This window comes from Sinocyclocheilus grahami, unplaced genomic scaffold (genome assembly GCF_001515645.1).
Source record: "Sinocyclocheilus grahami isolate Dianchi unplaced genomic scaffold, SAMN03320097.WGS_v1.1 scaffold80.1, whole genome shotgun sequence".
Classification (NCBI taxonomy): Eukaryota; Metazoa; Chordata; class Actinopteri; order Cypriniformes; family Cyprinidae; genus Sinocyclocheilus; species Sinocyclocheilus grahami.
The window spans coordinates 242,455-260,009 of record NW_015505259.1 but is presented as its reverse complement, the minus strand read 5'-3'; the positions used below and the strand labels follow the sequence as shown (position 1 = coordinate 260,009).

General features: G+C 36.6%; 1 protein-coding gene across 5 annotated transcripts in view; it reads left to right on the top strand.

The window, feature by feature from the left end:
• agap1 (ArfGAP with GTPase domain, ankyrin repeat and PH domain 1) overlaps window positions 1-17,555 on the top strand; it is a 202,847-nt gene that overhangs the window by 147,554 nt on the left and 37,738 nt on the right. For all 5 annotated transcript variants that reach the window (XM_016273617.1, XM_016273616.1, XM_016273620.1 and 2 more), the window contains exons 10-13: window positions 2,991-3,095; window positions 6,702-6,867; window positions 9,549-9,710; window positions 15,877-16,038. In XM_016273617.1, coding sequence (XP_016129103.1) covers window positions 2,991-3,095; window positions 6,702-6,867; window positions 9,549-9,710; window positions 15,877-16,038 — 595 coding nt within the window. The remainder of the gene's footprint in view (window positions 1-2,990; window positions 3,096-6,701; window positions 6,868-9,548; window positions 9,711-15,876; window positions 16,039-17,555) is intronic.

Genomic DNA, 17,555 nt, shown 5'->3' with positions numbered 1-17,555 from the left:
CATTTGTTGTAAAACCATGGTTAATTTTTGTAAGGGTCGTAAACATGTTAGTCATGCCAGCAAACATGTTAAAACATAATACCATACTAGTAAAACAAATTAGAAGCATGCTAGCAACATGTTAAAACCTGCTATGTTAAAATGTTAACACTAGCAACGTCATCAGTTCAAAGCAATGTCATGCTAGCAACATGTTAAACATGCGGGAAATGTGTTAAACATGCTACCAACACACTAGGAAAATGCTAGCAGCGGGTTAAAACATAATAACAATGAGATAGAACAGGTTAACATCATTGTAGCAACATGCTAAAACATGGTGGATGGCTGCTAGTGTTTTTAGTCTTTTAAAGGTCTAATAGTTTTTATGTAGTTTTTTAGCAGTCTGAAGTAGTCTAATATGATTAGATAGGATAAAATCCTTCTGACTTTTTTTTTATTTTTTTAAACCTTCAAACTTCAAAGGTTTGTTATTTTAGACTTTCAGACAAGGCTTTATCAAGCTTTTCTCATCTAGTTATTTGTTTGTGCTCTTTAGTGTTGAGCTTTATTGGATGATTTAACCACTATATTATTGATGTTCCACTAAAGTCCACAGGTCCTGCAGTTATGTCTCTGTGAGATTTATTTTTTTGTTTTTTGACCCTGTTTGCAACATTACAAGACCTTCAGGTTGACAACCAGGGGAGGGTAAAATAGAGGCAAGCAGGGTATCACCCGCCTGGGCCTTAAATAATGAGCGATTACTCCCATCAGAGAAGTGACGTGGTGTTCAATTAGCCTCTCCTGCTGAATGATCGCTTGTCATCTTCCCGATGGATGTGCAAAATTAATATGCCTAGATCCAAAACAGGCGAGGTAGCTACCTGCCCAACACAACATGTCTGGAGAGACCCCACACTTACACCGTCATTAAAAGATCATCTTCTTTTTTCTCTCTCAATCTGTCCATCTCTTTCTTTCTCTTTCTTTTCCCCTCTTTAATTTTTGCTCGCTCCTGAGCCTCTCTCTCTCTCACACACACACACACACACACATATCTCAGTCTTAGTTAATGAAGTAATGGATATTCACCCTATGTGACAGATGGGCCGCTAGCGGCAGCACCCTTGTTAGGAAATTAAAAAGCTCGTCAGCTTGTGTTTACCACTCAGCAGGAGAGGCCGTTGTTATTTCACCCAGGAAGCTCTATTCTCTTGTCTTGAACTCTGGGTCTAGGGTGTACAGACGTGCAGACTGACTTAAGGGAACATCCTCCCACACGTATATCTCCATCACCCAGGGCCAGACTGATCTCAGAACAGTTACAGGCCTCATTACCTACAACCCAGCTGATCTTAGAACAAACATATACAGTATGTGTCACCCGAGGCCAGGCTGATCTCAGAACAGTTCCACAACATGAAATAAAATGATATCAAAATCATACTAGAGCACATGATCAAAAATATATGCAGTTTTTTTTTTTATTATTATTTTTTTATTTAGGTTTCTAAATAAAAAGTTTTACACTGAGTCGAGAGGCTCTGAGGGTACACATGCCGTGTAACAGCAAAATATTGTTATTTGTCATTTGGTGCTCTTCAGTTTTTTTTTTTTTTTTTTTTAAAGTGGCTTTCCACAAAAATCAAGCGTAACTTTCAAGCATCCAATACACTACACTAAAAAAACAAAAAAACAGATTCTGTTCCAACCTTTGCAGAGTTTTTTTAGTCTTCTTTTGATAGTATTTAGTATTCTTAGGCTTACAAACTTTTTATTATTTTATTTTATTTCAGATCCCATTACATCCAACTCTATGGTGTTAAAACCTCTTTTAATCATCATTAAATACGATAATAGAAAATCATATTCATAGTATAATGTTAAAATATATGATTAAAATTACAAATATATTACTACATTTTGCCGTCGCAATGTAATGAAAGTAGTGACGATGCTTTTGTTCCTTTTTCTTTTCTTCTATTTTACATGCAGCATGAGAAAGAAGTCTGGCGTTGACTTGTATATGTGTGTGTGTGTATTCATAAATATATTTATTATTAAATGTTCTTTTTAAAATTTGTATTACATCCAAAAAAATTTACATTTCAATTTCTGATATGCTGTGAAAAAAAACTATTTTAAAGACTGACATTGACGAGGTGAAGTTTATTATTTACATGTTTTTAGCCTCAGCAAACTAAATTTTCAAATGTACTTCACTGTCACTCCTTTTGGTACATCATTTCAGCCTGTTTTTATTTTCCTTCAGACTGTGTTTAGATACCAATTACCACATAATTAGGCCAGTTTAACAGTGTGTGACAATTAGGGACCATGGCATTTTTTATGAAAATTCAGGCTGTGGAGTGACTGAAAGAAAAACAAGAAGAGAAATAGGCAGCGAGTGACAGAAACTTGTCGACTCTGGTGTTGCACGCTCCGTGGCAGCCAGAGCAAGAAATCTATTAGTATCCATCCTGACTGCGCGTTAATGTTTAACAAGTCCAGCGAAGTGACACGCCGCCGCAGCAGCATAATTGCTAATCAGCGGACAGTTTTATTCCCTTCTTGCCTAATGAATTTGGCTGAAATGAGGTGTGGGCGGCCGGACCCTTAAACAGGCAGTCAGCCACCACTGATGTGTGTAGGAGAGGAAGGTTAGTGCTCGTGTCATTGTGCTAATGTGCTCTCTAACACTCCAAGGGGAATTTGCATGTGTAGCTCACAGTGCTTTTTTTTTTCTCACTCTCCTCAGAGTGTGCAAATAAACTGTCTGTCCACTTGAGTACAAAATAATTGAGTGTTTTGTTTGTAAGTGTGAAAATTGGGAGATACTTTATGAACCATGGACAATTTTAGCCCTCTTTCACACTATAAATTAATTTATGAGTATTTTCCAGACCAGGATGCTATGATGTTCACAATAATTATTGTATGAGAGAAATTAATACTGTTAAAATTCAGTAATGAGAGTTTAACTTTGAATTTCTGTTTTTGTGTATCAGGGCATGTTGCTGAAAAGAAGCGGCAAGTCACTGAACAAAGAGTGGAAGAAGAAATACGTCACGCTTTGTGATAACGGAGTCCTCACGTATCATCCTAGTCTGCATGTGAGTGCCAACACACACACACACACCGCCAATACATGTGTATTGTATTTGCCTTTCTCTTCACCTTATTGGCCCTGCCCTGTTAATGTTGTTATTATTCTCAGTTCACCCGTCACTGTAACGGTGCAATTTTTAATGTCCTTTTCACTGACGTTTAACGGATTATTGTGTCCGCCTCAGTAAGCATGGTGTCTGATGACACGATCTTGTCCTTAATTACCAGCTCATCTGTTTGCACGCGGCTGACGCTGTTGATGTGTAATATAACGCTGTAATGGCTTGTCATAATCACCAACTCGGACGACCTGTTTGCCCACACACCAATGAAATGGCCGTCTTTAATTGGTTGTTTTCCCTCTGGATTTTTTTGGGGAGTGATAATCAGACCGTATTGTTAGCGCTAACCAATCCCGAAGTGATTTGGCAAACACCACATAGGAGATCACGAATGCAGATGAAAGATACTGAATAGAATGAATGGATGAAGACATGGATAGCTAGTAGTCAGACCTTGCCCTTTGAACAAGAACAAGTTCGTTTTATGGTTTAAATAAACAAGATAGAAACTTTGAACTATATTATTTTTCATGCTCTCTACAGTCAATTGTAGAGAGTCACAAATTCACCACACAAAACACACAGTAGTGAGGGTATGTAATCAGCTGTTTTTTGAGGTCTATAATATTTTCCTACTCTTGAGACATTTCTAGAATACAGGATGCTAGAAGTGATTAGAAATGAAGACAATAAACAACATAGAGAGAGACTTGGAAACAAGAAATTCCAAGTGTACTTGATGTCCGGTAGAATAATTCAAGGGATATTTTTCATTGAATCAGGTGAGCAAATTCTAAGACCACAGTGTCTGTTCTCTTTTTCCAATTATGATTATTTAACATTATAAAAATAGTTTATTTGATGTAAATGCCACATAAAAAATACAAGTGTTACAACTAAACTGAACTTTACTAAACAATGAAAGGGTAACTTTTTAAGTTCATTATAGATTTTGACTTAAAATTGAAAATGTTTATTGAACCAAGTATGTATATAACCATCATCAGTCATCAATGATTTTTTTAATATAGGCCTTAATGAGCTTATTGGTATAGATTAGATATAGACCAATATAATAATAGTCTAAATTGTTGTTGTTGAGTTACTTATTAAAGGGATACTTTACCCAAAAATTAAAATGGTCATCATTGACATTTACATGTTGTTTCAAACCTGACTTTCATTCATCTTTGGAACACAAGTGAAAATATTTTCAATAATCTCTCATCATTCTTGTCTCATCATTGTTTTTTATCCACCCAACCACTTGATAAAGCTTGAAAATGCTGATCAAATATACTTTAAATATACTTTCCAAAGAATTTAAATTTTTTTGGTAAACTATGTATATGTAATGTAATTTGTATTTAGATTTTTAATTTTTTTTTCTGAACCCATCACACGGTTAGATGCCTTCCTGACACATTGACCAATTTTAGTCCAGCCAGCTCATCTCAAGTAGATATAACTACAGACCAGAGATCTCCTAAATGGGGCGTGAACTCCAAAAGTAGGCAGAACCTCCAAAATGGGGCGGGGTCTCCTCGCGCAAATACTTTCACCATTGGCTCTGGCTCCAGCCAATTGTTATTGACTTGCATTTCAAAATAAAACTTTATAAATGAAACATGGTTTCTAGTTCATCTAAAATAAAATATGCTATATAAGTAAATATTCTCCGTGAGAGCAGAGCCCAAAGCTCGTGGCCAGTGGTGTTCAGACTGGAGTTTGAACCTCTGCTTAATGATATAAACGGGAATCACCCACGAGCTCTTCCGTGAGCCGTCCCAGCGCAGCGCAGGGGAAAGATTTCACTCTATCGCTTTGTTCTAAGCAACGGGGGCGTCCCGGGGCTCGAAATTCGCAGGGTAAGAGGGGGTAGTGACGCTGGGTGTAACTAAAAAGGTGCCATTGTTTGGTGAGGTCCGGTTGGGGAGTTATGGAACGATCTCATATCGTATAATCTTATTAACTGTTTATCTCCTGAACTGCAACTTTCTTTACCACGCTATTCAGTGCTAATCCCGCCGTGCAGTCAATTTCACTGGTTAAAGTTAGGGTCAGGTGTACGGTAGGTTTAGGAGTTAGCATTTTTTTTTGTAGCATAGTGTCGGAAATCAACACTTTAATTGACACAACCAATAAAATCTTTAGAATCAGCTGTGGGGCGGAGTTTGCACTGAAGTGGATTGGGGGAAAAATTGTGCATGCGTGTCAAGTGCCTGTCTGTCAATGGGAGGAAGCCACGCCCTATTTTGGAGCTCCCGCCCCCATTTGGAGATCTCCGGGCTGCAGTTATACCCTTCTCGCTCATCTGGTTGAATTAGAGGAAGTGTGCGTCGTCATATACTGTCCCCTCCTCCCTTTGGCTGTGAACAGGTTCCTCTCATCAGCAGGTGTCTGCTACACAGGCATCAATTAGAGTGTTTGCGGAGGCTAATAGGATGAAACTCAATCAAGGCTCTTAATTGCTCAACTATGTGAAAAAAAAAATCACATTAATGCAGCTGATTAAGAGGATGGTAATAGATGCAACCTAATTAGTGAGGAAAAAACTCAAATAACTCATCCATGCACACATCCATTACAACCACGCCACAACTTTATGTAATCGTTTTTTGAGACGCATAACTATTGTGTGTTGATTAAACTTGCTCTGTTTTGTTAAACATTACGTGATTATGGTTTTAGTGCGGTGCGATTTGATAGATTCATCGATGTGGAGCATGAATTTTAAATGCACATCTGCCCCTGAAGTGGCCAGACGATGATCTTTTCATCAACTGTTTTCATTTGAGCACTCAACTCCCTTAACTAAATCCCTCAAGTGGCTTGCTCGTGCTTTATTTTAAATCACGAGTTACATATAGACCAGTCCCCGGAGTGTAAAAACGCAATAACATATGTTCTTCAATAGAGCAGCTTCGTGGAGTCTTTTGCCTTAATGAGCAGGGGCAAGGCTTTGAGAGCGAGAGCATACCACCCAGAACTGCCATACATCAGCTGAGTGCCAATCAAATAACACAAAGCCCTGAGAATCTCTGTGTATGTGTGCTGCACCGAGCAATTTACAGCAAGAGCATAACATGTCCATCCCTCACTAGAGGCCAACAAAAGGGCAATTCAAAGCCAAGAGCTCTCAACACGGTTTAACAAGCCACAGGAGAGCCCTTCAGGAGTGGCGGGCCAACAGCTTGCGGCTGGTAATTGCATCCCTATTAGCATTGAGTAACTTTCATCATCAACGCAAGCAAAGCCACGCGCAAATCCAGACAACGCAGTCAGAATCCAAACACATGCTGCGATGGCATGCTGTGATCCGCAGAAAAGGAAAAAGAAGCTCGGGGGAAGATTTTACATGTTCTAAAAGGCTGATTTTCTGCATACAAAGTGCACTTCACAATGAATATCAAATACATTAATATTGATTTCTTCACCTCCAGAGGGTGGGCAGAATTAACTGTGTGCTGACAAAATAAATTTAGTAGACACTTTTCATCCAAAGTGTCCACTGCTGTTGTAGTAATCCTTTTGTCATTTTTACTAAAGGATTATATGCAGAATGTTCATGGGAAGGAGATCGACCTGCTGCGGACTACAGTGAAGGTTCCAGGGAAGAGGCCCCCCAGGGCCATCTCCACATGTGCGGCCCCCAGTCCCAAAACCAATGGGCTGACCAAGGACATGAGCAACCTGCAGCTTGGACAGACACCAGGTAACGTGATCATGCTTTTGTTTTTTTGTTTTGTTTCGTCTTGTTCTTGTCTTGTTTGTTTTGTTTTTTCATTTTGCTTTGTTTTGTATTAAATAAAATTGGATAATATAACAAGAATTTGATAATTATATGAATTAAGTAATGTATTTTTTATTTTATTTAAAACAATAAAATTATACTGACCATCTATCACTGAAACATGATCATGCGTTTTCTTTTGCTTAGATTTTTTTTAATGATTTTTACAATTATTTAATATAATATAGAAATGTAACAAAATTAGATTACAATATAAATTATAAAATATATTTTGTATTTTTATTTGAAATATATAAATACATACTGTCCATCCGTCCAAGGTGTTCCCCTGCATATAGCTTGAGAAAATAGCCTCCAACATGTCTTTGACCTTACATTAGACAAGTAGTTTGGAAAATGAATGAATAATAAAATATATTTAATTCAGTATAAATTAAAAGAATTAATTGTAATAGTTAATGCATATTTAAAATAATACAAAACATTTCTTTACATTGTTTTATCAAGTGCTCTCCAAGAAAACGAATTACAAAAGTCTTAATGTCAATGTAATAGGCCTAGGAAGCAGTCTTCATTAGTAGAGAATTGAACAATTAAGTTATTGTTTCGTTATTCGTGTAACACTCATTGGATCAACAATCCTTAAGCCCCCCAAGGAGTGTTAAAGACCCTTCTCAGGCACATACACTCACACAAAGCACCAGGAGGACCAAACTAATAGCATGAATATTCAGTGACCCATAATACATGTACTAATTATTGTCATGAATATTAATGCAATCAGCGCTCGTTCTCCAGTCAGGCAAGTCCGAAATGAGCACTAATGAGAGGGAGAGAGAGAGAATGAGGGAAGGAGGGAGGGAGGGAGGGAGGGAGCGGTAGAGGAGAAAAAAGAGATAATTCACAGTGGTACGGCAGTCAAGCTTTTGTAAGTGAAGTATTTGACTGTAGGGCTGGGTCAGCGGCGTGATCACATGCACCTCTTTTTCCTTTGGTTTTAACATCTAATTTTTGCGAGAGCTCCAATTATGCACCGAATCCATTATAGCATATCTTCACACACTGCTGTTCTTGCGCTGTCTGTGTGTGTGTGTGTGTGTAGACCCTTTTCTGACCCCATATATACATAGTGTTTATTTTCCTCCAGACGACCACTGATGTAAAAATGTAGTTTAACAGGGCTCTCCTGAAGTGTGATCAGCTTTTGCCATTTACCCAAAGGTGCTGCCGTCTGATTTATCCGCTACAATGGAGATTAAATTGAGTCGTGACATTTCATTCAGTCGAGTTTGCAACGGGCCAGTGGAGGCCCGTGGGTACACCTTTTTGCAACAACAACATATTAAAAACCAGAAAATGAAGTATTTACTGAACCCTCTTTTTTATGTTTAAACTACATTGAGTATTTTGTGTGTGACTGTAGCTAGAGCCAACGGTATCATCAAATCAGCGTTATTTGCATTTTGTTCACCGCTATTGGACAAACTGTTAGATTTGCTCTGTTTGTAAGCCCAGAAGCCTTATGGTTGATTGTGTTAGAGTCTGTATGTGTGCGCCATATCATATCCTCCCGCATTCTTTTGTGCGCAGTTGTGGTGAAATCTTATTAGTGCGATTAGCTGAGGCTTCCTATGATGTCCACTTTAATGTCCACGTGAGTCAGACGAACCTCTCCCGCAGTTTAATGATGACTCACGGTGGTGATAATAATCAACCTTCGAGTAATCTGATGTCACTGTTTATGCACTTTGACGACAACAAATCAAGATTTTTTTGTGCATGAGTTATAGTTACACTTATTATTATTATTATTATTATCATTACAATTATTACAAAAATTGACCCAAATTAGGGACGCATTGATATAAAAAATTTGGTCAATATCAGTAGCTGATAATCATAATCATAAAATTGCATACTGTCTTGTTTAACTAAATTAAAGCACTAAAAAACAAAATTATTTGAAATGCTACAAATGATTAATGCATCACAACAAAATACAGAATAAAAATTGTCTGTTTTTTGCTACATTTTTTGCTGGTTAGTTTACCCCAAAATGCAAAAAAAATTATCATAATTTACTTGGCTTCATGCCATTTCAAATCCATAAGATTTTCATCCATTTTCGGAATACAAATGCATATTTTATGTTCTCTCATCCATTCATTGAAAGTAAAGGTAACCAAAATTTTAATCTTCAAAAAGTTAATAAAGACATTATAAAAGTCTTCTGAAGAGACACAGTCACTTTATATGATCACATTTAATTTAGGCTTTTATTGACACAATATACACATTGACATGACAGAAGTAACCCCTTACTGAATTATTCATAATTTTTAAATATAAACTTTGATTATGATTACAAAGGTAATCTAAATGTAAAACTTGTGGAAATTACCATACAATATTAAATAACTGACCAATACTGCTAAATTATAAATATTTTACTTATTGTAAAGAATATTTTTATAAACTATTATAAAAACTAGACTTTGCCAAAAAAAACTACACTCTAAATGTACTCTAGAATACAAACAAAAATTATATGGCATTACAGATGACAAGAACAAATCAGAAAATTTGGTGCATTGGGTATATTATATGAATGGTGCATTAATTTTCATGCGTCTCTCTCGCAGGCTCTGTGACCAGTAGTTCTTCTGCATCTCAGATGGCGAGTGGCATCAGTCTGGTGTCGTTTAACAGTCGGCCAGATGGGATGCATCAGCGCTCATATTCTGTGTCCAGTGCTGACCAATGGAGTGATGCCACAGTCATCGCCAACTCAGGAATAAGCACGGGTAAGTGTTAGGACACATTCCCATGTGTAGCTCCTCAAACTGCTGTGGGGGGTTTGCTTGTATGCATGTCGTCGTCTTGAAGGTTTATCTTCAGAACTGAGAACAGATCCTTAAACAGTGATTCGTTATCCTATAGTTGTAAACACACACATACACCCACTCCACCTTTCATTGATCCTTGTGTCAAGCTCTAATGCTGCTTTAACTGTTTATCAAAGTAATGGCCACTCAGGAGAACCACATTACCAAAGGCTCATCTGTCGACGGCTAGCAGAAGAGAAATGTTTGGAGCATGATGTTTATCAGTCTGTCACCTTTCTGTTGTCAGAGAATTTCATACTTGGCTATTTTTTTTTTATTAAATCTTAAATCTCATGTCTTAACAGCCACAGGGGGGGAAATGGGCATACACACAGAGGTCACTATTGGACTGACAGCTGTCAGGCACAATGTTTTATGTGTGCTGATGAACTGCAGTGACATGGCGTGACTAGTTTTAGGCCTGTCGTTTGACCCCTGCCTGTAGTTGACTCTGCGTTTACCCCTGATAACAATTAAAGCTGTGAAACACTTAAATGGGCTCCTGGCCGCGTCCGCAGCAGGACACTACTCGTACACAGCTGAGCCACAGACCCCACATGACTTCAACAGTACATCTTTTAAAATGTTAGGTTTTTTATTCTAATTCTTTTCCACAAAACAGTCATGTTTTGGTTTTTAATGCCCATTTACAATATTTTCTGTCACCCTTAAACCTGTTTAACACAGCACAGATAAACAAAGCTGCAGCATTCATGTTTTTCTCATGTTAAGCACAAACCCCACCTCAAAACTGATTCTGAAGATTTCATTGTAATCACGGTGCTGATTGCCTACACAATGCTAAAACATACTAACCACTAACCCTAAAATGAAAAAGTATCCTTAGTTTAGCATTGGTAGCAACTGGTTTAGAGGAAGAAAAAATCACGCCAACATCAACAAGGAGAGGGTTTTTTTCCTGCGTAACCAAACTGTGACTTTAATTTCTGGCCTACTTCATTTAGAATTTCCTTTAATAATGTCCATTAATGATGGAATTCATATTTAAAGTGAGCAACTTAGAACTGTTACAAAGTTGATCATTATTAAATCTAATTTACAAGATCAGACAGAGCACATTAAATTCCAAATTCACATGGAATTCACTAGTGTAGCTATAAACTGTTTAATAATCTGGATTCAGCAAGTGCTGTTTGTATAATTGTCACTTTGTGTGGAATAATTGCAAAAAAAAAAAATATATATATATATATATATATATATATATATTGATGCATTGCTTTATAGTGCCTTGTCAACATTTTCTGAGCTCAGCATACTGCTTGCAGCAAAAAAAACAAAACCTTCTAGTATGCAGAAACACTACATTTACACATAATGAATTAATTACATTATATTTGTGAACAGTTTACAAAACAATCTGCATTGAAATGTCACAGTTTTGGAAGAGTATGCAGAGCAGTAGGTGAAAACTGGGGAGCGGGGGAATGTAAAGGTAAATTTATATATAACAAAAACACCAAAATGTGTGATATAACACCAAAATTTGAGATATATATAAAAAAATTAGGGATGCACGATATATCGGCCACCATATCGGTATCGGCCGATAAATGCTCATTTTTTTCTGTTATCGGTATCGGCCTGATAAGAAAATTTGGCCAATATCTTAAAGCCGATAAATAATGCATTATTTTCTTCAGAGACACTTCAAAAGAATAATCGGTTATCGGTATCGGCCAAAACTTTCATATCGGTGCATCCCTAAAAAAAAATTAAATAAAGATAAAAATGTTAGTGTTTGTTGACAGATGCCCTCTCTTTAAAACAGTAAGCAGGGGAGTTGGTGGGAGAATCCATCAGTGGCCTCTGCTTCAGTGATATTCAGGGTGGTTGTTCGGACGCTGCGGCGCTCCGGAGGGCTGTGTTATGAGGCTGTGTGAGTGCTTGTATGCTTCCCCCCCAGGAATCTCGTAAAAATAACCTTTCTGCTGCCCTAATGATGTGTCTGTCCACGGCCTGACTGGATCAGATCTGATGTCTGGATGACTGTAGTGCCGGACGCTGATTGCTTGTCACCTCTTGCCCCCAGGAGCTGACGGGAATGAGATCCTGTCTTTTTTCTGAGAGAAGTGAAGAGAGATAAGTGGTAGCAAAGTAATTAACTGACATTCCTCGCTTTGCGCTGTGAGAGAGAGACTGTTGACTAACCTCTAACGTTTTTCTAACGTCTCTAGCCAGGAAGTTACATTATTTTTTTTCATATTAGCTGACTGAAATCCAATACTTTTTTCTTACTAATTTTGGGATTCTGTATTGAAAAATTCATAGAATCAGTTTCTCACAAAATATGTGCATTTTGCAGCATTTTGTAGGTGAAGAAGTCTTGTGTTGTCATTTGTGTCTGAAGTCGCTGGGGTATATTTGTAGCAATAGCCAAAAATGCATTGTATGGGTCAAAATTATTGATTTTTCTTTTATGCCAAAAATCATTAAGACATTAAGATGTACCAAGAAGATATTTTGTAAATTTCCTACTGTAAATATATAAAAACGTAACTTTTGATTAGTAATATGCATTGCTAAGAACTTCATTTGGACAACTTTAAAGGCGATTTTCTCGATATTTAGATTTTTTTTGCACCCTCAGATTCCAGATTTTCAAATAATTGTATCTCGGCCAAATATTGTCCTATCCTAACAAAAACCATACATCAATGGAAAGCTTATTTTATATTTTTTATATTTCAGCTTTGAGTTGGTGTATAAATCTCAATTTCAAAAAATTGGCCCTATGACTGGTTTTGTGGTCCAGGGTCACATTTAATCACCAGAACTGCCATAAAGACATGATCCCTGTCTTCCTCTGAGCCAGTTACCACTATTTGTTAAATTCTCAGCTGGTTTTCACATGTATGAATTATTTCTAATGAAATTATTTTATGCTTAATTATGCATAAAATAATGATGTCCTATCCTAACAAACCATACATCAATGGAAAGCTTATTTTATATTTTTTATATTTCAGCTTTGAGTTGGTGTATAAATCTCAATTTCAAAAAATTGGCCCTATGACTGGTTTTGTGGTCCAGGGTCACATTTAATCACCAGAAACTGCCATAAAGACATGATTCCTGTCTTCCTCTGAGCCAGTTACCACTATTTGTTAAATTCTCAGCTGGTTTTCACATGTATGAATTATTTCTAATGAAATTATTTTATGCTTAATTATGCATAAAATAATTAATTATGACCAGTGACAGAAGGAAGTGCAAACATGACCCAGATGTTTTCTGCTACATCTGTGGGTGTTTTACTACTTTTCATCCAAAGGGTGATGGAAAATTACAGATTATTTTGACAAAATGTGTTAATGGAAATTTGTTTGATATTAAATAGAGTATTTGAACATATTTCTCCACTCCTTTGCAGATTGTAAGTTAAATTATGCATTTTGAATACTACTTATCATCATTAAAATGAAACATTTAACATTTGACTGCTTTTGATATTTTCGCAAGTACATTAAAGACAAGAAGATTTTTCGAATTATATATTATATATTTTTTAGTTATATATCTAAAAAAAAATGTACATGATGGAAAGTTTTTATTAATTTTGTTGAACGTACAAATCCAATTTTTTTGGGATGCTTGCAAATCAGCAGGAATTTTTTTTTTTTGTGGTCAAAGTAAGCTTGCTAATTAATTTCCCACAATGCAATTCTTGTGACTAAACACATACTGACAACCTTGTGCTTTTTATACAAAATAAACTGAGCTGGTTTGAACTGAGATCATTTAAAACTACAGATGCCTTTAAAGTGTAATTGTAAGAGGGTCAAAGTTGAAAAGAGCTACAGTGGTTGACACTTGGCTGTGTGCCGTCTGAATGAGTTGGATCACATCAGAGCAGACTCGTCCTGACTGGACATGGCTGCCATTTGAGAAACACAGCCTCAGTAATGAGCTCTTTTATTCCAGAGGAAACAAAGCCAAGTCCATTTAAAGGAGATAAGATCCCCTCCAGTGATCGGGCTCTCTGTGTCTTTTTGTCTCACTCAGTGTTGTCTTGAGGGCATGGGAAAGGCAGTGACATCCCTGTCTCTTTACCTGGAGCATCCTTAGCTCCAAGCAGACAGTTGCACATAAAAATATCCCCTCTGTCCCTCCCTCTGTGGCTATTTTTGATCCTCCCTCTCTTTCGCTTAATGATGAGAGACAAGCAGCAGCAGAAGTAATGAGTGTCTCTTTGATTACCACTGCTGTGTTTAGGTGCTCTGGGGTACATGCTTTTAGTTCGACCCGCCTTAAGATAAGTTCCTGGCCGCACTGATGTCATGTCACCCAACTTGTTGATTAATGCTCTTGTTTTTTTGTTTTGGTTTGTTTTATATAGGGATGTCTCTTCGTCCTTCTGTCGTTTCCAGGCTAGTAATGGCATAGCAACAACCTAGAAAAATGCACATAGCTAGATATGTACTCTTTGTATTCATGTTGCATTCATAGTTTTGAAAAACTTGCATATTATTTTCAGCGGGTTTATACTGCTGTTCAAAAGGGGTTGCTAATGGTGTTTGTTTTTTTCTTTTCTTTTTTTTTAAATGGTTTTGAAAGAAGCCTCTTATACACTCCAAGGCAAATTATGGTTGCCTATTTTAATATATTTTAAAATGTAATGATTTTCAGCAGCCAGTCTTCAGTGTCACATGATTTTTCAGAAATCATACTAATATGCCTATTTGGTGCTCAAGGATTTTTTTTAATGAATAGAATGTTTAAAAGAACAGCCCTTATTTGAAATAGAAATCTTTTCTAACATTAAAAATGTATTTACTGTCACTTTTCATGTATTTAATACATCCTTGCAGAATAAAAGTAAATTACGGTAATTAATTAAATAAAATCTTTCTGAATGCAAACTTTTTGAACTGTAGTGTACATTAAATAAAAAATTGCATGTGGCGTAACCAATGTATATATATATATCTTTTCATTTACTTCATGAATGTATGCAATTTAATCATTATTTAAAAATTTTTTTTTTAAATATATTTAAGGTGCAAAATAATATAAATTATTTTTTAATTGTATCAGGGAGGTTGTATCACCCTGACGTTTTTCCCCTGAAAAAAAATATTAATGTGAATTTTAATTCTGAAATTTAAAGCACACTCATCAGAGATCAGGTCTATTCAAGTAATTGTTTGTATAAATTGCACTTTTAATGTATCTTTACATAAATAATAGGTCTGGATCAAAAAAAAAAAGTTTCATGTCATTGATCCTAAAAACAAAGGATAATTTTTTTTTACAATGACCTGGCAACCACCCACAAGAATCACTCACTAGTTTGTTTTAGTTTGTATCATTCTCCATAAAAGATGACAGACATTTAGCCTTTGCCTTGAAGTGGATTATTCCATGATAATGTATGTGTTGTGTTGCTCCTTCTCTCCTCCGAAGTAACTGGATATTCTTTAAAACAAAACCTAAAAGCAAACTGGCTGTGACTGAATGTCTGCCAGAATTATAGCAGACGAATTAATGACTTTTTGAGAAAGCATTGAGCTTGAGAAGACAAGGATGGAGAATATGAGGGAGAGGGAAAAGTGTATTTGACGTTGAGGTGTGTGTGAGAGGGAGAGCTCGGACAAAGGGGCTGTTAGAACGAGGTGGTTAATTGTTCACTTTGGGATGCCATCTTGTCAGCAGAGATAAGTTGTCACGTTTTCCACTTGAGCTGAGACTAAACGATTGTAAAATAAGTTACGGCCGTCCTTGGGGCTGTCTGCTGATGCGCGGCACTGGGAGCATGCTCAGTGCCAGCCTAAACATCCCCCCACCCCCTCCCCACATCAGCGCTTTCGCTCCGCCTGATATTGATGTGAACTGAATGTTATTTTATTCTGCCGCTAGTCACAGCTGTCAGTGCCGCTTATGAAAAGTGAAGCAGCCTTCTGATAGCCTGAGCTGGAGAATCCAGCCAAACGCCAGTCAGAACTGGCCTCACACGAACGCGAGCGCTCTATCATTTAAACCAGAGCAGACACCACAGAATATTCAATATGCATGCGGTAAAATAGAGCTGAATGTTTACATCAATCTCTCTCTTTGTGTCCAGATACCGGTCTGGGAGATTCTGTGTGCTCCAGTCCAAGCATATCCAGTACCGCCAGTCCTAAGATGGACCCGCCTCCATCGCCTCACGCCAACCGCAAAAAACACAGGAGGAAGAAGAGCACCAGCAACTTCAAGGTGGACGGCTTCTCTGGAAATGCAGAAGGTACTTCCTGTCTCTGTCCCACTCCATCTGTAGTCTTCTCTTCCTCTCAGATCTGGTCAGACCTCTGCTGATCGTCCCTTGGTCTATAAATTCAGCCATGTTCCTAAGAACCACTGTAATGCATTGATTCTTAAACAATCATTAACATTCTCTCATATCTAACTGCAAATGTTATATGATGTTTCACAGGGTGAGTAATATGTGGGTGAGTGTGAAAAACTATTGCAGAAAAGTCCACTCAGAAAAACTGTACATTTAAAACCCGTTTAAACCTGGAAACAAATAGAAAATTCTATGATGCTGCATTACTAGGTCACTAATCAAATTAGTAGTCATATGATGCCAACATTTCAATAATCAGTACTAATACCTGAAAACTTTAATGAGCAAAAAGTAATGTAATTTGCTATAGAGTGGGGGAACTATGACGTCAGAACCCAGAAGAGTAATTCGCTGCGGGTTCCTTCGAGATTTTCCTATGGGGTTTTATAATGGGGTTTTTCAATTTATGAGTAAAATAAAGCCTGTGGTAAACATAACTTGACGATACTTCTACGTTTTGTTCTACGATGTAAACTGCTCACACTCACAGCCCAAGCGTTCTTATCTAGTTACTTATTAAAAACATACGTTTTCAAAAATTAACATAACTGCTTCAAAATTTTTGTTTTGGGTATGGATGCGTGTAATTTACTTTGTAGCACAAAACGTAGAAGTATCGCCAAGTTATGTTTACCACAGGCTTTATTTTACTCATAAATTGAAAAACCCCATAGGAAAATCTCTATTACACACTCCATTTAACTTATGTAGTTATTTGAAAGTTATAAAGTCAGTGATTAAAAAAAATGCAATAGAACAGCGTTTTTAAAGTTTTTCAGTAGAGGTATTTTTAAAGCTGCTAAAGTTCTTCAGACAAGAAAAGTTACTGTTTTTATCTTGTCAAAATTGCTGTCTAATACACTTTATTTATACTGCAGAATTTATTATATATAATTTATGAACAAATTATTAAATTAGAAAAGTGGAGAACAGCAGACCTTTTAAATAGTGTTGCTGTATATATGGGCCATTCTACAGAATTGGTGCAAACTGCTGTCCCACAACCAAAAAACTAATTTAAAAAGCATTTAAGTAATTAAATATTCTATGTTTATTAAGATATTTCTATTATTTATTGAAACCCACAAAAATAATTAGAATATTAGTAATCTTAATATATATAAAATCATCATTTATTGGGTACTTTCAGTTGGGAGGTGGCCGTCTCAAACCCTGACCCCTAAATTTCAACTTACTGTATGAAAATGATATTGAAATAATTTTTTTGTTTTTTTCCATTGTTGTTTTTAAAAGTATCTTTTTGATTCAACTTCACTGCATTTTTCATGTCACTTCCCGAAACAGTGTATGTTTTAGTCCATTGGCTGAGACTGATTTTAACCACACCCATAAATTTATAATCCGCAAATATTCCAGTGTCCCTCTCTCTCATAGCTACAAGGTGTGAGTAGATA